Here is an 18,311-nt window from a genome sequence, read left to right as displayed (position 1 = left end):
AATTTTGTCAGGATATTCGACGAGCTCCGGCGAGATTCGAGGGAAACTAAGGGCAGGGATGGAAAGAGGGGAGCGAGGAGGACCGATGGTGTAATTTTGGAGGTCAACGGAGTATCGCCGCCGGTGGCGACGATTTCCGGCCGGCGGCGGACGGCGGAGGGGCGGTGGGGTTAGGACGGAGGAGGGTGGTGGTAACGCCGGCGTTACTGGGGAGGTACGAGGAAGATGAAAGAATGTTTTTAGGTTTTGGGTTAATTTCGGACAGTTTTATGGGATTTGAGACTTAGTTCTCATCCGTTGGATCTTGAAGGATCAACGGATGAGATTCACCCAGGCAGAACGGTGTCGTTTTGAATGGGGTTGCTGGACCGGGTTACAGGGGACGGGTATGGACCGACCTGGATTGGGGATTTCATTTGGGCTGACTGATTTTGGCCCAAATCTGGTCTCCAATTAAGGCCATTTTTTTAATTTTTCTTTTTCCCCTTTTTTTGTATTTTTGTATTTATTTATTTTTCTGATTTTATAAAATGCTAAAACAAAGCAAAGACCTAATTACACTATTTAACTCCTAAAATTACTTATAACTCTATTTAAAGACAAATGCAATAATTAGCAATGCAAAGAACTATTTTCTTGCAATTTTCTTTACATTTTATTCTAAAACTAATTAACACTAAAATTGTGAAATTAAATCCCTAAATGCCAATGCATATTTTGGTATTTTTCATATGGATTAAAATGCAACAATTACCAAAAAATGCCACAAAATTCACAAAAATTTATAAAATACTAAAAAAATTATTTTGTTTGAAATTTTGGGAATTATTCATATATAGGGCAAAAATCACGTGCTCACACTAGTTAACCCTTTTGAGCCTATACACTTTTATTTGGCACCCACATTACAAGCCTATACCCTTTTTATTCTTAATTGACATTGTTTTGATTGCTTTTCCTCTTAAAGCACTTTAATTGTGAGCTGAACGCTAAAAGAAGTAAGAAGGAACTAAGTGTGGGGTGGCTTTTGAGTGGAACCAATAAAAGGAAGAAAGATGCACTTATTTTTTTTAAAATAATACACCACTAGCAAAAATTGAAAAAAAAAATGAAAAAATGAAAGAAAAGATGAAATAAAAAGAATTTAGATAAATAAATTATTGTCTTGTTCTTGCTAGTGGGTATGAATTAATATAGTGCTTAAAGAAGAAGGGAGCATTTTTGGGATGATATTGTTTGTGAAAGTGAAGTGGATTGAAGAATTTGCGCTTAAAGTTGATTATATGGTGTGTTAAAGTGCTTAGGAGGGTTAGTCACTATTCCTAAATATATCCTACCCGTCCCTTAGCCCACATTACAACCATGAAAAAGTCCTAATTGATTTTAGATCAAGCGAGCCTACATTAGTAGAGATTTACATTAAGGGCAAGCCTATGGTACCAATTACATGCATGTGACTTCTTTTGTGAGGGTGAGCGATATTTTCTTTTGATATATATGAGTCCTTAAAATATATTTGATCATGAGATTCGAATGTGTGGATTCAATTTACTCTCTTGCCTTGGTTGTGAGGGCACATGGTTTCATGAAGGATAGGTAACATTATTAGACTTCTCTAGGATGTTGGGTGTTCAAGCCATGAGTGCATTGTGACATTGAGTCGATTTTTGAGGCTAGAATTGTTGTGAGCATATTGTCTTTGTTTGAATATTTTTGAAGAATGACATAAGTAAAGGGAAGTGTATGATGATTGCATATGCTAGAGTTTAATTGTTGCTATCAACCATAATCATTGGTGTAGTGTGCTTCGAATATGTTAAGTGCTCATAGATAGAGTAAATTTTTGGTTGACTCGAGGACGAGCAACGTTTAAGTGTGGGGTGTTGATGATAGGCTATAATTACGTATTTTAGTCGATTATTACACTCTAATTTACTGCACTTTAATTGAGTTTGAGCTTTAATCGCTAGTGTTTTGCACTAATGGTGTGTTTTATGCCTTGTAGGAGTGATTCCGAGCTATGTAGATGTTATAGAATGAGTTTGAGTGATTTGGAGCTTTAAAGTTTGAGTAAAAGTTCAAGGAATTAAGACGGGATCGTGTTTGGGGGTCAACGGATGATAGTTAGAGCGAACGAAAACTCCAGTAGGCATATTGCGCACTATCTAGTAAAATAGATATAACTTTTTGCTCAGAAATCCATTTGGGCTCCACAATATATGGTTGGAAATCTAACTCAAAGGGCTACAACTTTCATGTTTTACGTTTTTCCAAATTCGAAATGGAACAGGGTGAAAAATGCGCGTCAATAGCGCGATCGCGCTCAGGTCGCGCTCGTCAGGCAGAAGACTGGGCCACTAGCGCGATCGCGCTGGGCCACTAGCGCGATCGCGCTAGTCAAACCCGGGAAAAATGTCCTTTTTCACATTGGAGAAGGTATAATTGTTTGAGCCCAACCCTACTTGGTATATATACATGGAAAAATGGTATTTTGAGGGGGAAAGACGTTTTTGAGAGGAAAACACAAGCACAGAGCCGCCATGGAGGCCGGAATTCATCGGGTTTCATCTTTTCTTCCACCAAACTTAGTAATTTTTATGTTTCTTTGTATGATTTGTTGTTTGGCTGCCATGTCTATGTGGAGCTAAACTTCACGTTCTAGGGTTGTGGTTCTTTCATGACTATTGTTATTCGAATATTGATTTTGATTGCTTAGTTTATCATATTGGTTTATTTATTCAATCCTGCACTTAATTATTTGGTTGCTTGATCACCAATTGAATACTATCTACGAATCTAGAGTTGAACTCGAAAGTGGGAATTCTAGATTGCATATAGGATTGAGTAGAGCAAGTTCTTGAACCTGGGCATCGGGGAACAGATTCGCAATTAGGATAGACATATACCTAATTGCCTTGCTTGGTTGAAATACAGGAATTATAAATGCGTTCTTGTTGATTCTAACTCCATAGACATATAGGCGTTAGGTTAGCTTGAATAGGCGAGTAAGAACTCGACAGATTCTTATGAGCAATATTAACCCTGTCAACCAATAAACTCGATAAATTAGTTAGTCAATTCAATTGAAGAATACAATAGGAATGTTAGATAGCCCATAACCCTAGATCGTTTTCATTACATTGATATCATAAAAATCTGCTCTTCCTCTGTTTAAAGTTCATTATTTATATTTCTTTATCTGATTAGTATAGAATCAAATACTTCTAGGTTTAATTCTTGTATAGATAATTAGGATAGTCTAATTTAGTTAATAGTTAATCACAAGTCCTCGTGAGAACGATACTCGACTCACTACTTTATTACTTTACGATCACGTGCACTTGTGTGAGTGCGTTTGGCCGCAACAATTGAATATACACTAATTAGTAATCATATATTTATAACTAATACTGTAAAAATAATTGATATATATTTTCCAAATTAATAACATTTAGTTTAATTAATTATAAAGACTAAAAACATACGTTTTGTAAGAACATCATGGAATGCATGTTTGATAAAAGAAATTAATATTTCTAAGTATAATATCATAATACCATTCAAATATTTGACAAAACTAATCCATCAATTCTAACTAAATATGAACAAAATGCAATGTGAAATAACAAGTCAATACTACTAAAACAAGTAAATTGGAACCATAAATATAACATAATTTTGAGAGGAAAAGAAAGATAGTTAACATATTTTAAATTCTAGAATAATCACACAGTTACGCTAAATGAAGAAAATAAAACAAATAAAAAATAAAATATATGAGCAATTACATGGAATCACAATAAGTAAAGATAGAGAAATAAAAGATAAATAATGTACAAAGAAAAAAATATTTTAAAATTTAAAAAGTAAAAATAAAATTTAAAATTTAAAATAAAAAAGAAATTATAATGGAAATAAAAAGTTATAAAGAAGATAAATTAAAATAAAACAAATAAGAAATAAAGTATACGAGTAATTATATGGAATCACAAGGAGTAAAGTAGAGAAAGAAAAGATAATAATGTACAAAGAAAAATATATTTTAAAATTAAAAAAAAAATAAAAAGTAAAAACAAAATTAAAATAATAGAAATAAAAAGTTATAAATAAAATAAAAACAAAAACGAGAGAAATTAAAAAGTATACTCTATAATTACACAGTGTAATTACCTCCCATTCTCACCTTCTCCTTTTTGTTTTTGTTTTTCTTATTATCTTGAGCCGAGGGTCTTCCGGAAACAGCCTCTCTACTCCTTCGGGGTAGGGGTAAGGTCTGCGTACATACTACCCTCCCCATACCCCACTTATGGGATTTTACTGGGTTGTTGTTGTATAGTATTAGTTATTCCCTCACTTAAGAACTAATCATGCTAATGCAGAAGGTCCTAGAGAATGGTGTTCCTCTAGCCAAGGACAAAAGTGCCACAAATATCTAGCAGACTTTAGTTTCTTGCTTTTCCATTGCCAAAGTCCCAAGTTATCAAACACTAGAAAATACACTAAGGTGGGTCTATAAAGACCACAAAAGTGAACTTTATCTTAACCAAAGGAAAAGAAGGAAAAAGGTATATATATATAAAACACAATATAATAGATTAAAGAGTTACAAAGAGATCTACTCAGACATGGTGATAAGTTACTCCTCCTCTATTACTAGTTCTACTACTTCCACTACTGTATTTGATATTGGAAATTATAAGACTAAGTTTATGAAAATTGAGCCACAGACATGTAACAGTCATCCTTCTCCACCAAAAGCTCTCTTGATTGCCACCCCATCAGAAGCAGGAAGCTATCCTGTACTCATATTTCTTCATGGCTATCTTCTTTACAATTCTTTCTATTCTCAGCTTATTCAACATGTCTCTTCTCATGGCTTCATTGTTGTGGCTCCTCAGGTTTGTTCCTTTTTCACTTTATTGATTGTGAACTCTGAATTATACAATCATTCTAAAGTGTGATAGTACTTAGCTTATTCTTGTTTGAAAACAATTGAAAGTCTGGTAAAGGAAATATTGATAATATGAGGTTATTGGGAAGCAGAGATTTATTAGTACTTGCTACTATTTGTAACTAGTATTAACAGTTTTTGGATTAGGAAATTAAGATCTAGGATAATGATTTATAAATCAACCATTCATTACAGTATAGTCTGCATACTGTTTTGCTAGTGAACAATTATTTTATTTACATTGAGTTTAAGTTCTACGCAGTGCCAATATTAAAAATCTTTACACAGTCAGGTCATTAATAAGATAACTACTAGTAAATCTCTATGATAAGTATTACTTTGGTAACCAAGTAAAAAAGATAACTAATCTGCTACCACACGTTAAACTCAAGTGTATGTAACTTGAATCGATTTTATCTTTTGGTTCTCAAGTGACATTTGATGATTTGCCTCGTACTAGTTATATTTGGTGGAAGGAGCAGATGCAACTGAGGATATCAAATCCACTGCTGAAATCACAAATTGGCTAGCTGAAGGATTGCACCATTACCTTCCATCCGGAGTTGAGCCAAACTTGAAAAAACTTGGACTAGCAGGCCATAGCCGTGGAGGAAAAGTTGCATTCGCGCTAGCTCTTGGAAAAATTGCTAATATTTCTACTAACCTGAAATTTTCAGCGTTGGTAGGTGTTGATCCTGTCGATGGCATGGACAAAGGAAAACAAACTCCACCATCAGTTCTCACCTACATTCCTCATTCCTTCAATCTTGATATGGCAGTGATGGTAATTGGCTCGGGTTTGGGAGAAGTTAAAAAGAACCCTCTCTTCCCAGCTTGTGCTCCCAATGGGGTAAACCATCGCGATTTTTACAGTGAATGTTGCAAGCCAGCTTGTTACTTTGTGGCAAAGGATTATGGACACAATGATATGATAGATGATGAAACGAAAGGGATTCGAGGCAAGGCTACTTATTGTTTGTGCAAGAAAGGGAAATCTAGAGAACCAATGAGGAGATTTGTTGGAGGGATTCTGGTTGCATTTTTGGAAGCTTATTTGGAAGGGAAATCAAGTGACTTGATGGCCATTAGGGATGGAAATGTTACACTACCTGTAGAGCTACAAGATATTGATTTTCTTGTGTAAGTTGTATGATTTAGAACTTTGGTTGTGGTTATGAATGGGAAGTTAGTTTAGCTTGCAGGAGATTTGTAAGATGGAAATGAAACAAGCTGTGGTATAGATTGTCTCATTAAGAACTTGTCTTTATCAATTGACAGAATCTTCCATTAGTATGGTTATTAAATCCAACTTATCCCTTGCTAGCACTGTGGCAGAAACAGAAAAACAAAACACCTGATGCAACCCAAACTGGAGCTCAGGATACTGGATACATATTCGATCAAACGTTTGTCCCTCTCTGTCTCCTGATTCACGAGCCTGTTTAGCCGTTTAACAGTAGTACTGGTCGGAAATTTTGTAAAAGGTTCTTATAGTAAAATAGAAAAAGAAAAATGGGGGGAAAAACAAAAAGAAGACAGATATCCGGCAGACGAAACTGAACGTAAAAAGGGGCCACGAACAAAAAGAAATGGTTCTATGTGAACCAGGTTTCATTAACAAGACAAAAGAAGTGAACTAATGAAATCAAATCTTGGACAGCATGGGAAGGAAATAGCAAACCAATGCGGCCAAGTTTCCTCAAGAATTTGAACTAGACTATGCTGTTGGATAAATACAATCTTAAGGAAAATACATATCAGACATGAAATTGCAACTTCTTTCTTGTTCTTTCTTTCTTCTCTCTCTCTCTCTCATCTTTATTCTGTTGGAAGAGTTCTGCATAAATACCGTAAACAATCTTAATAAACCCCGTCTAATCACATGCACTCAACATCATCTTCCCATTGTTCCAGGACGATAGAAGCAAGAGCAAGTCTATACGACGTGGACCATAAATTTCTAACCAGGACATAAATCTCCTTCCTTCTTTTCCTTACACCTACAGCCATCCACTGTTCCTCTCTCAGGCGAGCAAGACAGACAGCCTCGCAAAGAGCCACTGCAACAGGCTTTTTGCTGCAGGATGAATTCAGATGAACCCAGTACCAAAATGAAAGAACAAGCCATAACTGAAGTAAAGACAAAATTTTCTTCTAATTTAATAAAATTTATCTGAATGAGTATGCTGCAATTACATTCACAAGTACCAATTAATTTACTAACCTTCCTCGAACAAACTCTGTTGTAATAAAGCCGATCGGTAATCTACAAGATTCTTTGGCAGCAGGATCTTCAGGTACTTGAAATTCCCATTTACCAGTTGCTTCCTGCGAGAAGCACGATCTTGCAAAGGACTCAGGTACTTGAAGTTCTCCTTTGGAAATCTCTGATCTGCATAATTCAAAACAGCTGCATTTGAGAATAAGAAGCACCTCTAAGGCCTCATTTGTTTTTTTTTAAGATTAAGACGTCTGAATTTGAATACACATCTATATATCAAGATGTGTATTAAGATTAAGACATCTGAATCTGAATACACATCTGAATATATTAAGATCTGAATACTAAATAATTAAGAATGTTTGATTTTAACATCTGAATGTATAAAATTTATCTTCATTTGAAAATTAATAAACATAAAATTCAAATGAAATACTAACTAATCTAATATTCTATCAACAAAATATATAGTTTTTTTAAAATATGATAGTTGTTGGTGGTGATGGCTAACAGGTTAATGCCGACTAGAGACAATAGCTGGTGGTAGTTTTGGTTGATGATGGTGGTTCATGCTAGTAGCTAGTAGTGATTGGTAGTGGTGGCGATTATGATTGAGGATGGTGGTGGTGGGTGCTGATAGTTAATAATGGTGGGTGGTGGTAGTAGTTGTGACTGAGGAAGGTGGTGGGTGGGTGGTGGTAGGTTATAATGATGGGCAGTGCCGACTGTGGTTGTTGATGGTGATGGGGTGGTTAGTTGTGGTAGTTGAGGTGGATGAGTGTTGATTGTGGGTGAGGACGATGGTGGTCGGAGTGGTGGGGATAGTGGGTGGTGATGGTCGATAATGGTGGCGACTATGATGGTGGCGTGATGGTGGTGGAGGTGGTTGAGTATGGTGGTGGCGGCGGCATGGTGGTAGTTGACAATGGTAGGTGGTGGCGGCAGTTAATAATGAATATGTGATAGTATCCTAATGAAATTAAGTCTCTGTTATAGATCTTAATCATACATACCTATTCAAACCCATTAAGTGGTTGTGAAGTTAAAAAAACAAACACAGTTAATGATTAAGATCTGCATAATTAAGATTCAGATATTAAAAACAAACGCACTTAATGTCTGAGATCTGGATGATTAAGATTCAGACCTCCATTAAGTGCAAACAAATGAGGCCTAAGCTCCCTTTACTTCTATTAAAATAAGTTACGGCAAGCATCAATAAAATAGTCCAGTTAAACGTCAAAATATGAACCTAACAATTACATTCTGTCCATATAAAGTTGTTAATTACAATGGCTACAGATGAAAGCATGAAAAAGTCTTGAAAAGACTTTTCAAGATAGCTATTTGCCTTCCTGACTTTAGTTGAAGGGCAAAGCACAGACCAAAATAACAGGAATAGATCACAAACAATCTACTTGGTATGATAAATTATTATATTTATACATATATTAACTACTAAGCTAGCAAAGGTGATACAACTTTGACCTTCCATAGGCATGAAATGATTCCTCATATACCTCTTATTGTGGTAACAAAATGAAGAAAAACAACTCATCCTCACAAACCTACTACTAAAGCTTACAAGAGAACCGTATTTTGCCCCTTGACCACTTCCCTCGCCAAGTGCCTCTTGCTTAAAATTGGTGATTTATCATAGAACAGGGCTAATGCATCTACTCTGCCAAATACTAGAGGCTCATAAACGCATTTCGAAAGTGATGTTCTCCCAACTCTGCAATTTCATAGGCTCTACCCAGATGTCTTATGAAAGTCCATATCTAAGAATATTAGAACAATATATCGACAGTTAGTTCCATCAGATGCAAACTAAGAGAGCGTAACAGTTTACACTCCATCCAGTACCATGTGAACAAGTCTTCCAATTTTTTTTACCTGTCACTTGTTGAGAGGCAAACACATAGCCAGGTAGGATGTTGTACAATACGCTGCACCTCCTTTCATATAAAACCAATAGTTTTCTTTGATTTTATGCTTCTTGATGCCTCGAGGTCACAAAGTGCTTTTTAGTTGTAATGCTAAATGGTGAGTTACTAACCATTGTTCAAGATTGGATTTTAATGTTTAAACTGGGATCATGTTTAGTAATTGTTGAAACGAGTTAAAATACTATCTCGGAATAGGCTCTCAACTATGGCACAGTGGTTGAAGTGATTTGGATATTCCTTAAAAAAGGTTCTAATCCAGCATATATCGTCAGGGTGAAGCCCGCGGAGTCATCACATATAAGGGTCAAGAGTAATCTGCCAAATATATTTGTTATCTACACATTATCTTCTAGCAGTAAGCTTAGGCATGCATTTCATAATGAAGAGGCAATTGTGTAGCAGATAAAACTCCTAAAACGCTGGATAGAAGCTCCATTAGTAACAAATAAATATAAGTAAAATAATTGAACACAAAATGGATAATGATTGTCACCTGGTTGTCCACAACATTATATCATCAATTTGAGGCGCACAAATAACTGCTCCTTCTTCGAACGAACCTTCTCTGTAGGCATGCAAAAGAACTCTGACCAAACACAGTTTTTGGTCCCGATTCATCTGGTAAATGACCCCATCTGTATCCTCACTGAGTATTTTTTCGTCCTTCATAAATTTGGATATGCACTTCTTCTTGTGAAGCACTTTGGGAAATAATAGTAGATGACTACCATTGATCTCATTCAAAAACTGAGTCAGAACATAAGATGTCCTTGCCACAAATCCATCAAATGGAGCATTGCAGCTGCTCTCTGTTTCTGTTTTGCATCTTCTCAGGTATGGATTATTCATTTTTAAGTTTTTTATCATATCGTTTGGAAAATGTTGTTCGTGTTGTATCCGACCATGACCTTCCCCACTGAGTCCTTCTAGAGCAACGCGGACACTGTCCCATGGAGATGAAATAGGAACTTTCCAAGTCCTTGTGTGAGGAGAACGGAGTTCAGACTTTTCATCATAAGCAGCATCTTCCAAGGCCATAAAACAAGAGTATGCATTGCAATCAGGGAATTCCCTTGCAAAGCATGGCAACCCAAGCTGCAAAGAGGAAAAACATATATTAGGATTCAAAATTGATGTCATACTCGAATTCAGAACGAAAACAGAACATGCACACTAACTTCACTAGCAATCCATTGCTTCTCTCTCAAACCAATCGCTTGAGCACCATTAGTCACAAGAGAGATCCAGAAGACCTTAATCCAACATAGTGGAAGAATAATAGACCATCTGAACAGAGATTTTTTTTTTATATAAAAAAAAGAAACTATGAGGTATTCTCTATAGGAACATGATATCCATATCAAAGCATGACGTGTAATTGCAACATTTTCTTATGTAATTGGATTGATGAGACTCAAAGGTGAGTGCACTATGAATGACTATTCTTCCTAGTGGTTAGACCAGCAAAAAAGCTGTGAGAGGATTGTTGCAAAAGACCAATAAATAGCTTTTCAAGAGAGAAGATAAACTTTACAGAAGTGTACTACCAAAATAAATCAGGGAAAATATGAATTTATACACCTAAAAGTGAAATTTAAGGTGTATGTCGTTGATATTGAAAAGTTTGAGAGAGAAATGAGTAACATGTTACACAAATATAAAGTTATAGCACAATGATAAATCATGTTATAACTAATTTAAAAACTTCTGAATCTCTATCCATCAAGTCAAAATTAATTTGCATACATAGTCGCTCAAGTCAAAATTTGCATACATAGTTGCTTAATGTTATGTGATTGATTTTAGAGTCATACAACTGACGTTGCTAGCATCTGTATGACAGAAACTGTTATATGGCCTCATTTTGTTTGGCTACCCTAAAAAGATTTAACAATTCTCCTAGAATTGCAAATATACCATCTTCTAAAAGTTAGTATTTCATATTTGAGCTGACATACTATACCCTTTTCATTTATTACAATTATTTTTTCAGGGCAATTCACCTTATAATAGAAGTTTTTTGGTTATCACTTTTCAGAAGCAGTATAGGGCAGAATCTAGAAAACCGTCTCTCAGTAGAAGGCTGTTGTCTGCCTGAGTTCATATCACCAACACCAAACAACTCCATACGCTGATGGTGTTTCTCCATGCAAAGGATGCTTTCTTCAATTGGAGGATCAATGTCTGTTTTAGAATCCCACAGATCAATACACTCGGATAAGCCCTGACCTCCTTCATGTTCTAAGGACGAACATGAGAGCAACTTCATATCCCTTTTTGGAGTTCCATTTCCCCCCCTCTCATCTTTCTTATAAGATAGTAAAGCTGGAGCCGTTGCTTCCAAAGCATTAGCAATATCTTTATCCAAAAACCGAGGATCACTGATAGAGAGAGAGAAGATTGCTGAAGAATGGATTTGATCATCATTCCCAATGTAGGATGCATACTTCACTAGGGAAGAACTTACAGAAGAACTGCACAGAAAACAACAGCTTTCAGTTATCATGTTCATAATTCAGTTAAAAAGGAAAGCTTGTGCCTTCAATAGAAGTACCAGGTTGCAGGATGTAAAATCTTTCGAAGGAGCTCAGATGCCTTTGATCCAATCACTTCCAACTTTCCAAGATGATTCTCAAGGGAAATGCAACTAACTCTGGAGCCAACATCATCTTCCTGAAAACCATGAAGCAACATTTCTGATCTACAATACAACAACAACAACAACAACAACAATAACAACAACTCCTCAGTCCCAAACAAAGTTGGGGTTGATGATATGAATCCTTGCTTCTTTCTTTAAGCTTAACTCATATCATCATTTATAGACTATTCTAACTAGTATCACCTATATGGATCTTTTTCTTCAATTGTACCCTATCTTTAGCTAAGTCTGCATTGCTTCCAAGGATTTGTAGGTCTTTCGAGACGATACAGCAACATCAACAGGCAAGTAAATTACATATTCTATGAACTGTATGTGAATTTATAATCAAGAAGGAATATGTGTTCAGCCATCTTCTTGTTATTATACCATCTGAAACCGAAGAAAGTAACGCTAGTATATGAGCAAAAGAAATGGACACCATATGATTCTTTACTCAACCTGCCTTTCACAAGCATTTTGCAAAGCATTATATCCTTCACTAAAAGCAGCAGCATGTATCCAAACCCATAGCCGTCTTAAAGAAGCACAGTCATCAATTTTCTGTTGATTGGCACGATCGACCTTTGTATCAGCAGTCCCACACTGCTGTGGTTGCCACATATAGGTTACAGGAGCACTGTCTTAGAAAAGGTGGCCCCTACATGATGGAGCTGTCAAAAGAAACACAAGTATCAAGCAAGCAAATTTTGGAGGCTATACCACTTTAAACAAAATACCAAGATGGACCACCCACCTCACCACTACCATAGATAGAACCAGAGATTATGTCATTACGAGCATCTTCACAATGCGAATATGGAGAAGGCACAAGCACAGTTTTCAGGATTGACCGCAACAAATCCTGGAAAAATATGTGAATGACCATGTTATATAAGCTCAATCTCTAGCTAGTAAAGTCTGCTATTTCCTTGCTAATCCTTTTTCTGAGCCCATAATTCCAAGGTCTGGGTCAATAATTGATAGAAGATAAACAAAGTTGTTTATTTAGTTTTTTTATAAGAACACAATGTTTATTTAATTAGATTTCGTCCGTTTCTAAGTAATACCAAAAGGAAATAAATTACAGAGGAGAAAATTATCAAGTAAAATTTTGGCAGGAAAGAGTAAGTAAATGCCTGCCTCTGGACCCTCCAACTGCACAACACTGCAATAACTTGCATCATGGACAAGTACTCCTCCTTTTAGCTTCTTCAAAAGAGCTCTTGAGCCCCTCCCCCTGCATCATATATTCATAATTAAGAAAATATAAGATTCAAAGGAACTTCTTCCCACAATAGAAAGCATACAATAGGCAAAATTGCAACCTTTTACAGTCAACAAACATGTTTCGTTTTAATAAGTTAAACAAGTGCATTTTTTCTTGTTTGATGACAAAATGGTTTTTTTCAATGCAATAAGATAAAACTAAAACTTAGTAGCTGCACTTTGAACATATTGCCAAAGAGCAGCAAGTTACCATTACCAGCCGTGCACACCAAGGGGCAGATAGAATCCCCAAAGTTTTGTCATTGTGAAGCGCTTAGCATGCCATAAGTGAGTTCTGAGTCTCTTAGCCCTATCTCCTGAAGTTGAGAAACCATTTTGAGAATTCTTTGTAAGTTCAAATTTCCTACGAACATGGCGTGGAAGTTTCTTTTTATCTTTCTCCAAATGGTCCAGGTTAATAACATTATCCTCCCCTGCTTTCTGCTTCTTTCTAGCTCTACTCTTTGCCAGTCTATTGTCATGTTCAGTTGTTCGTCTTCTCTTGCTTCTTTGAGATTTAAAATCATTACTTAATCGTTCTTTTACAATTGGGTGAAGAGACTCAAGCTCAGAAGCTCGAGACTCAGCAAATTTGTGCACATTAATGGTGCGAAGCGGACCTGCTGCAGTTCTAGGTTTTCCTCTATCTGAATTCATCAAGTGAGGACAAAATTAACTTCCAGCAATGCAGGTAGATTGAATTCACACTCGCACATGTCTTCAATAGTAAAATTAGGGAAAAAGACCAAAAAAATCAAACGATAGAAAAAATAAGGAAAGAAAGAAAAAGAGGGAACGAGAGTGGGAAGCGTTTTACAGGTCTAGATTAAAACATCTTAAATTACTATTTTCAATACGGCAACTAGCTTCTCTTAGCATGTACTAATGAGTAGTAAAAAAAGTTAAAAGTTCCAATAAATCTATCTCGGATTTCGACATGAGCAGCTGCAATCATAAACCTGAAATAAAGTTTTTCTTTTGATAAACAATTAAATGCAGGGGCACCAAAAGCAACGCGAAGATTTTACAAAAATATAGGTGATTAAATAGAATCAAAATTCGAGAAATATGGAATCTAAACTAGAATCATGATAGAAATTTGAAGAGATGAGAAAATTATTACGAGAGCATTGGGTTATAGAAAATTATGAAAACGAAGCTAACCGTGGTTGAAATCTTTATTCATTCCGCCCCAAATTGAGCCTCAGTTTTCAGCTGCCCTCTTGATTTATCTCAGCTGGCTCCTTAAACCCTGCAGAGGGTCTTTTTATAAGACAGGAGAGCTGAAAAGACATATATAGTCTCTGTTATTACCTTATCTATTTTAAATCTGAGGGTAATTTAGTCTTTTAGGTAAAAGGGCAAAATACACAAACTGAAGAAGACGACGGTGTCTTTTTGCCTTGATAATACCTAACAGAAGACGATTTTGGGGCGCAGACTCTTTTGCACGAGAACTCCAACTGGTATCCAATTTTCTTTTGATTCTTTTAGCTAAAATTTCACTATCTTCTGTACTAATTTTATGCTGCAATCCTCCTATTTCAGTACAAAAACTAGTTCAGACATTTATTCATATATATGTTGTGCTTTGTGGTTTCTTCTAGGACAACCTCAGTGGTTTCTTCACTCTATATCTCAGTAAAGCTTCGCTTTTGACGACTTTGGCATTGCTTCAAAAGATTTCAAGACTTCGATTTCTTTTGCATTTGCCCCTCTATGAGTATGGCAAATTCAATGCTCATCAGTGGAACTGAAAGTTTAAGTCTTTATAGAAGAATTCCCCCTAATGGGTTAGGCTTTGTCGGTTCAGATTTCAAAGGCAAGCAATTCCCCAAGTTGGGTTTATCAATAACCAGTAATAAAATCTCTAAAGATATGTTTGCTAGTTTTGTTTTACTTCCTTGGTTGCTCTTCGTGAAGTCCAGAGATAAATTTCTTTTAAACTTTTTGAGTGTTTCTGTATTTTTGAGCGTTTAATTTTTCTTCTACTCCCCCTTGAATTTTATTGTATTGAGTATATTCTAGGTGTTCAATGCTGGGGTGTCTTTAATTGAGATTTTCTTCTACACTTTGATTGTTCTCGTCTTCATCCTTGCCCATGGATCATTTTTTTGGTATATGGGTTCTATATTACTTCATTGAATCAGTGGGCAGTTAGAGGCCATTCATGTTTCAAGGTGTGCTATAGGCTATAGCCTATAGTGAGATTAATCCTGCGTTTGTGCCACACATTTTTGTTATGCTTTGGATGTATCAAAATTTTCAAACAGCTTGTAGTAATTCACATTGTGTCGAAGAAGCTTTACCAAAATTAGGATAAAGACACCTAGCTTCACGGTATCTTGAGTGGATGTTTTTAGCACTTATCTAATAGTTAATCTTCTATTGATGCAATTATGGGAGCATGGCACAAGTGCACAAAATGAATTGTAATTGCCGTGAGAGCATCATAAAATACCGATGGACCTTTTCATAATGATATTAGTACATAGGAGAACATTTGTAATATGCTGCAGTATTACTTTTCATTACAAATGTTCTCCCACTCACCGCCCCCCATTGCAAAAGAAGAAAAGAGGGAGAGCAGGATAAACATGGAAGACTTTGTGTTCTCATTTTTCAAGTACTCTAGCTAAACCAAAGCTCATTCCAAGAAGCCCGAGCCACTAAGCTCTGAAGCTGTGTTAGCATACAACTAATTAGACTTGCCTAAAATGTTGACTAATAATGATGTACTCAGGAAGAGAAAAACTAAATAAAGCACTTTTTTCCCCGGGAAAAAAGAAAGGAAAAGCAAAGCTTACGCTTGTTTTTTTGAAATTACAGATACTTCCCATTGGCAACGACTGCTTGTTTGTGAATTGAAGAGTAGTAGTTTGACCGGTGAAGAGTTCTGGATTCTGGTGATGAAGATGTATGAACACTTTATGATTTTTGTTCCTGATTGAAGCCCATTGCTTCAGTGAGCTTTTAAGTTCATGGTCTTTGTTGTTGGGTCAATTTCTCATACAATATTTTTTGCAGACTTGAAGCAAATGCAGGTGCTCTCACAAACTTTGAATTGCTTGACTTTCTACGCTCGAGAGGTGCAGGAAGAGATCCTACACGGGTCATAGTTCCTGTTGCACCTTCAGAGTTCAAGGTTGGAAGATACATTATCCAACTTCTTGTTTGAGAGTATTTCATTAGGCCTGGCAATGGCTGATGTTTGTGATCTTCTAGGTGTATGATTATTTAGAGCAAACTGCTGCTTGCAATCAGACAAGACAAGCAATTGGTGAATTTTTGGAAAAATGTAAAAGTATCAGGCTCGCGAAAGCTGAGATCCTTAACATCATCAATATTAGGCCATCCTCTCTCGTTGAACTTTACCCGGTAATGTTTGGAAAGATGATGCTCTTGGTATATTGACTATTTAAACTTGCAGCATTGTAACTTGTCGACATCTGTGAGCTGTTGTATTATTGTTGCACACCACAGGTTTTTCATACTTCTAAGCAATGGAAATATAGATAAATGACCTTTCTCCAATCGAGAGGAAACAAGAAAGAAGATATAGTTTACCTCCTTGGTGCACTCATCTAATTTGAGTAAATAAAAAAATGGTGCATTCATCATGGGTTTAGTCGTTTACAATGGTTAGCCCGAGAGTGTGACCTTGTTATTGAGGTGATTGTTGGGATCCTTGGGTACGCTAAAGGAAATTGGTTTACTTGATTAGATTTTGAAGGATAAGGATGAGACCATGTATCCTCATGAGCTTCCATGGTTGGTGTACAATTGAGTGCATGGTGTTAATGTGTTGCATTCGGATAACTCCCACCTTTAGGTGCCATTAGATAGCCAGTTGCCACTTGCCAACCATATGTTGAATACATGCTGATTAACTGTATGAACGTCTCTTCCAACTTCACAATTTATATAAAACTCTAGCATGCTTTCCGAACCAAATCATGTCATTGAGGTCACCCCTTCATTTACATGTTATATTGATTTTGCTTGAGGTTCTGATATATATTTTCTTCTCTTAACATATGCAGATAATAGAGGAATATGACAACCGTTTTGGGGAAGCTACAGAAACAATGGAAGAGTTTGTGGAAACTGTGCAGCTGTTGCCACCTCCTCCAAACCAAATGCAGTCTGAACAAGGAACTGCTGCAGACGAAACAGAAGCTCCAGATAGTGAAAAGATAGAGGTTGCCAAATAGACTATGCAGGTCATACACGAAACCTTTCGGGAAAAGTTTTTTGTTTCTTCGCGAAAGCACTGCAGATACTAGTTTACGTAGATATGGTGTTCTAGTCTTACAACTTACAAGTACTGAAATTACTAGTTGGCTTGAGCTTTAGTTATAAATGCTTCTTACGGAAGGTCTGAATGATGATTTCTTTCATTCGTTCCCATATCCACTTCCCTACTTTGGCTATTATTGTCAATCTTGATATTGGCTTCGTACGGCTGGTAGGCTTTTGTGTTAAATTATATAACGCCAATGAAAATAGAAACTGAGAGATCAATGAGGAAATGATTTGTAATAGTGAGGAAGTTGTTGCTGTTAGAACAATGGGTATGAATTAGGCTTTGAGCGTGATAAAATCGCTATCTTTTAGGTATTAATTGCCCCACTAGTTTGCTGCTGGTTCATGACAATATACCCTCGGGATACAACAAAGCCCAGAGATTTGCAGACAGCAATAATCTCTCTTTAGAACTTGGACTTTCAAGAGAGCTTTTAGAGAAAATAGAAAGAAGAGGAATTAGAAGAAATCTGCCGTGAATGAACCACTTATGAAGTAATTTATAGGCAATGCAATTGCAGTTACAACACACCTTTTCAAATAACAAACACACCTATCCATATTGAATAATTATTCAGCAACGGTAGTATTGCAACGTTAATATTGTAACTGCAATTAAGGTTCAAATATGTAATTGAAACTTGAGGTTTACCTTCTCTTCTCTGTAATAAAGCTCTCTTCTCCATCTAACTTTTCAAGCTACTTCAACAATTGCTCCTTCCACTCGTAAAATGTTCGATGCTTGCCTATACTTGTTGTCTCGAGCATCTCAGATCCATAAATCGTATGACGTAATGAACATTTTAATCTAAATTCGATACCTATTGCTCGTGCAAGTTGGGATCCTCATTTTGGTTAACCGGCCGTGAAAGCTTTTACTCGAGAAAGTGCTCTTGGCACAGTGAATATCGCTTATTCTGGTGTTTATCAGTGGTGGTACACAATCGGTTCCAATTTTTGCCTCTTCTTCTCCCT

General features: G+C 36.2%; 3 protein-coding genes across 3 annotated transcripts; 2 read left to right on the top strand and 1 right to left on the bottom strand.

Moving 5' to 3' along the window:
* Nucleotides 4,557-6,264, top strand: LOC109239633 (chlorophyllase-2, chloroplastic-like). The gene is made up of 2 exons (XM_019406224.1): nt 4,557-4,898; nt 5,412-6,264. Exons 1-2 carry the CDS (start codon nt 4,626-4,628, stop codon nt 6,093-6,095), a joined length of 957 nt encoding a protein of 318 aa, XP_019261769.1. The 5' UTR covers nt 4,557-4,625; the 3' UTR covers nt 6,096-6,264.
* LOC109232301 lies at nt 6,533-14,273 on the bottom strand. Its single transcript, XM_019398021.1, has 11 exons — nt 14,196-14,273; nt 13,249-13,678; nt 12,906-13,002; nt 12,503-12,627; nt 12,225-12,402; nt 11,676-11,794; nt 11,125-11,595; nt 10,300-10,408; nt 9,615-10,216; nt 7,176-7,343; nt 6,533-7,028 (listed from the first exon to the last, which is right to left on the bottom strand). Exons 1-11 carry the CDS (start codon nt 14,215-14,217, stop codon nt 6,830-6,832), a joined length of 2,520 nt encoding a protein of 839 aa, XP_019253566.1. The 5' UTR covers nt 14,218-14,273; the 3' UTR covers nt 6,533-6,829.
* Nucleotides 14,427-17,467, top strand: LOC109241291. The gene is made up of 6 exons (XM_019408301.1): nt 14,427-14,497; nt 14,639-14,853; nt 15,861-15,948; nt 16,059-16,176; nt 16,257-16,409; nt 17,075-17,467. The coding sequence occupies exons 2-6, from the start codon at nt 14,751-14,753 to the stop codon at nt 17,243-17,245; spliced, it is 633 nt and encodes a 210-aa protein (XP_019263846.1). The 5' UTR covers nt 14,427-14,497; nt 14,639-14,750; the 3' UTR covers nt 17,246-17,467.

Source organism: Nicotiana attenuata, chromosome 1, assembly GCF_001879085.1.
Source record: "Nicotiana attenuata strain UT chromosome 1, NIATTr2, whole genome shotgun sequence".
Lineage (NCBI taxonomy): Eukaryota > Viridiplantae > Streptophyta > Magnoliopsida > Solanales > Solanaceae > Nicotiana > Nicotiana attenuata.
This window is presented reverse-complemented; position numbering and strand designations above follow the sequence as displayed.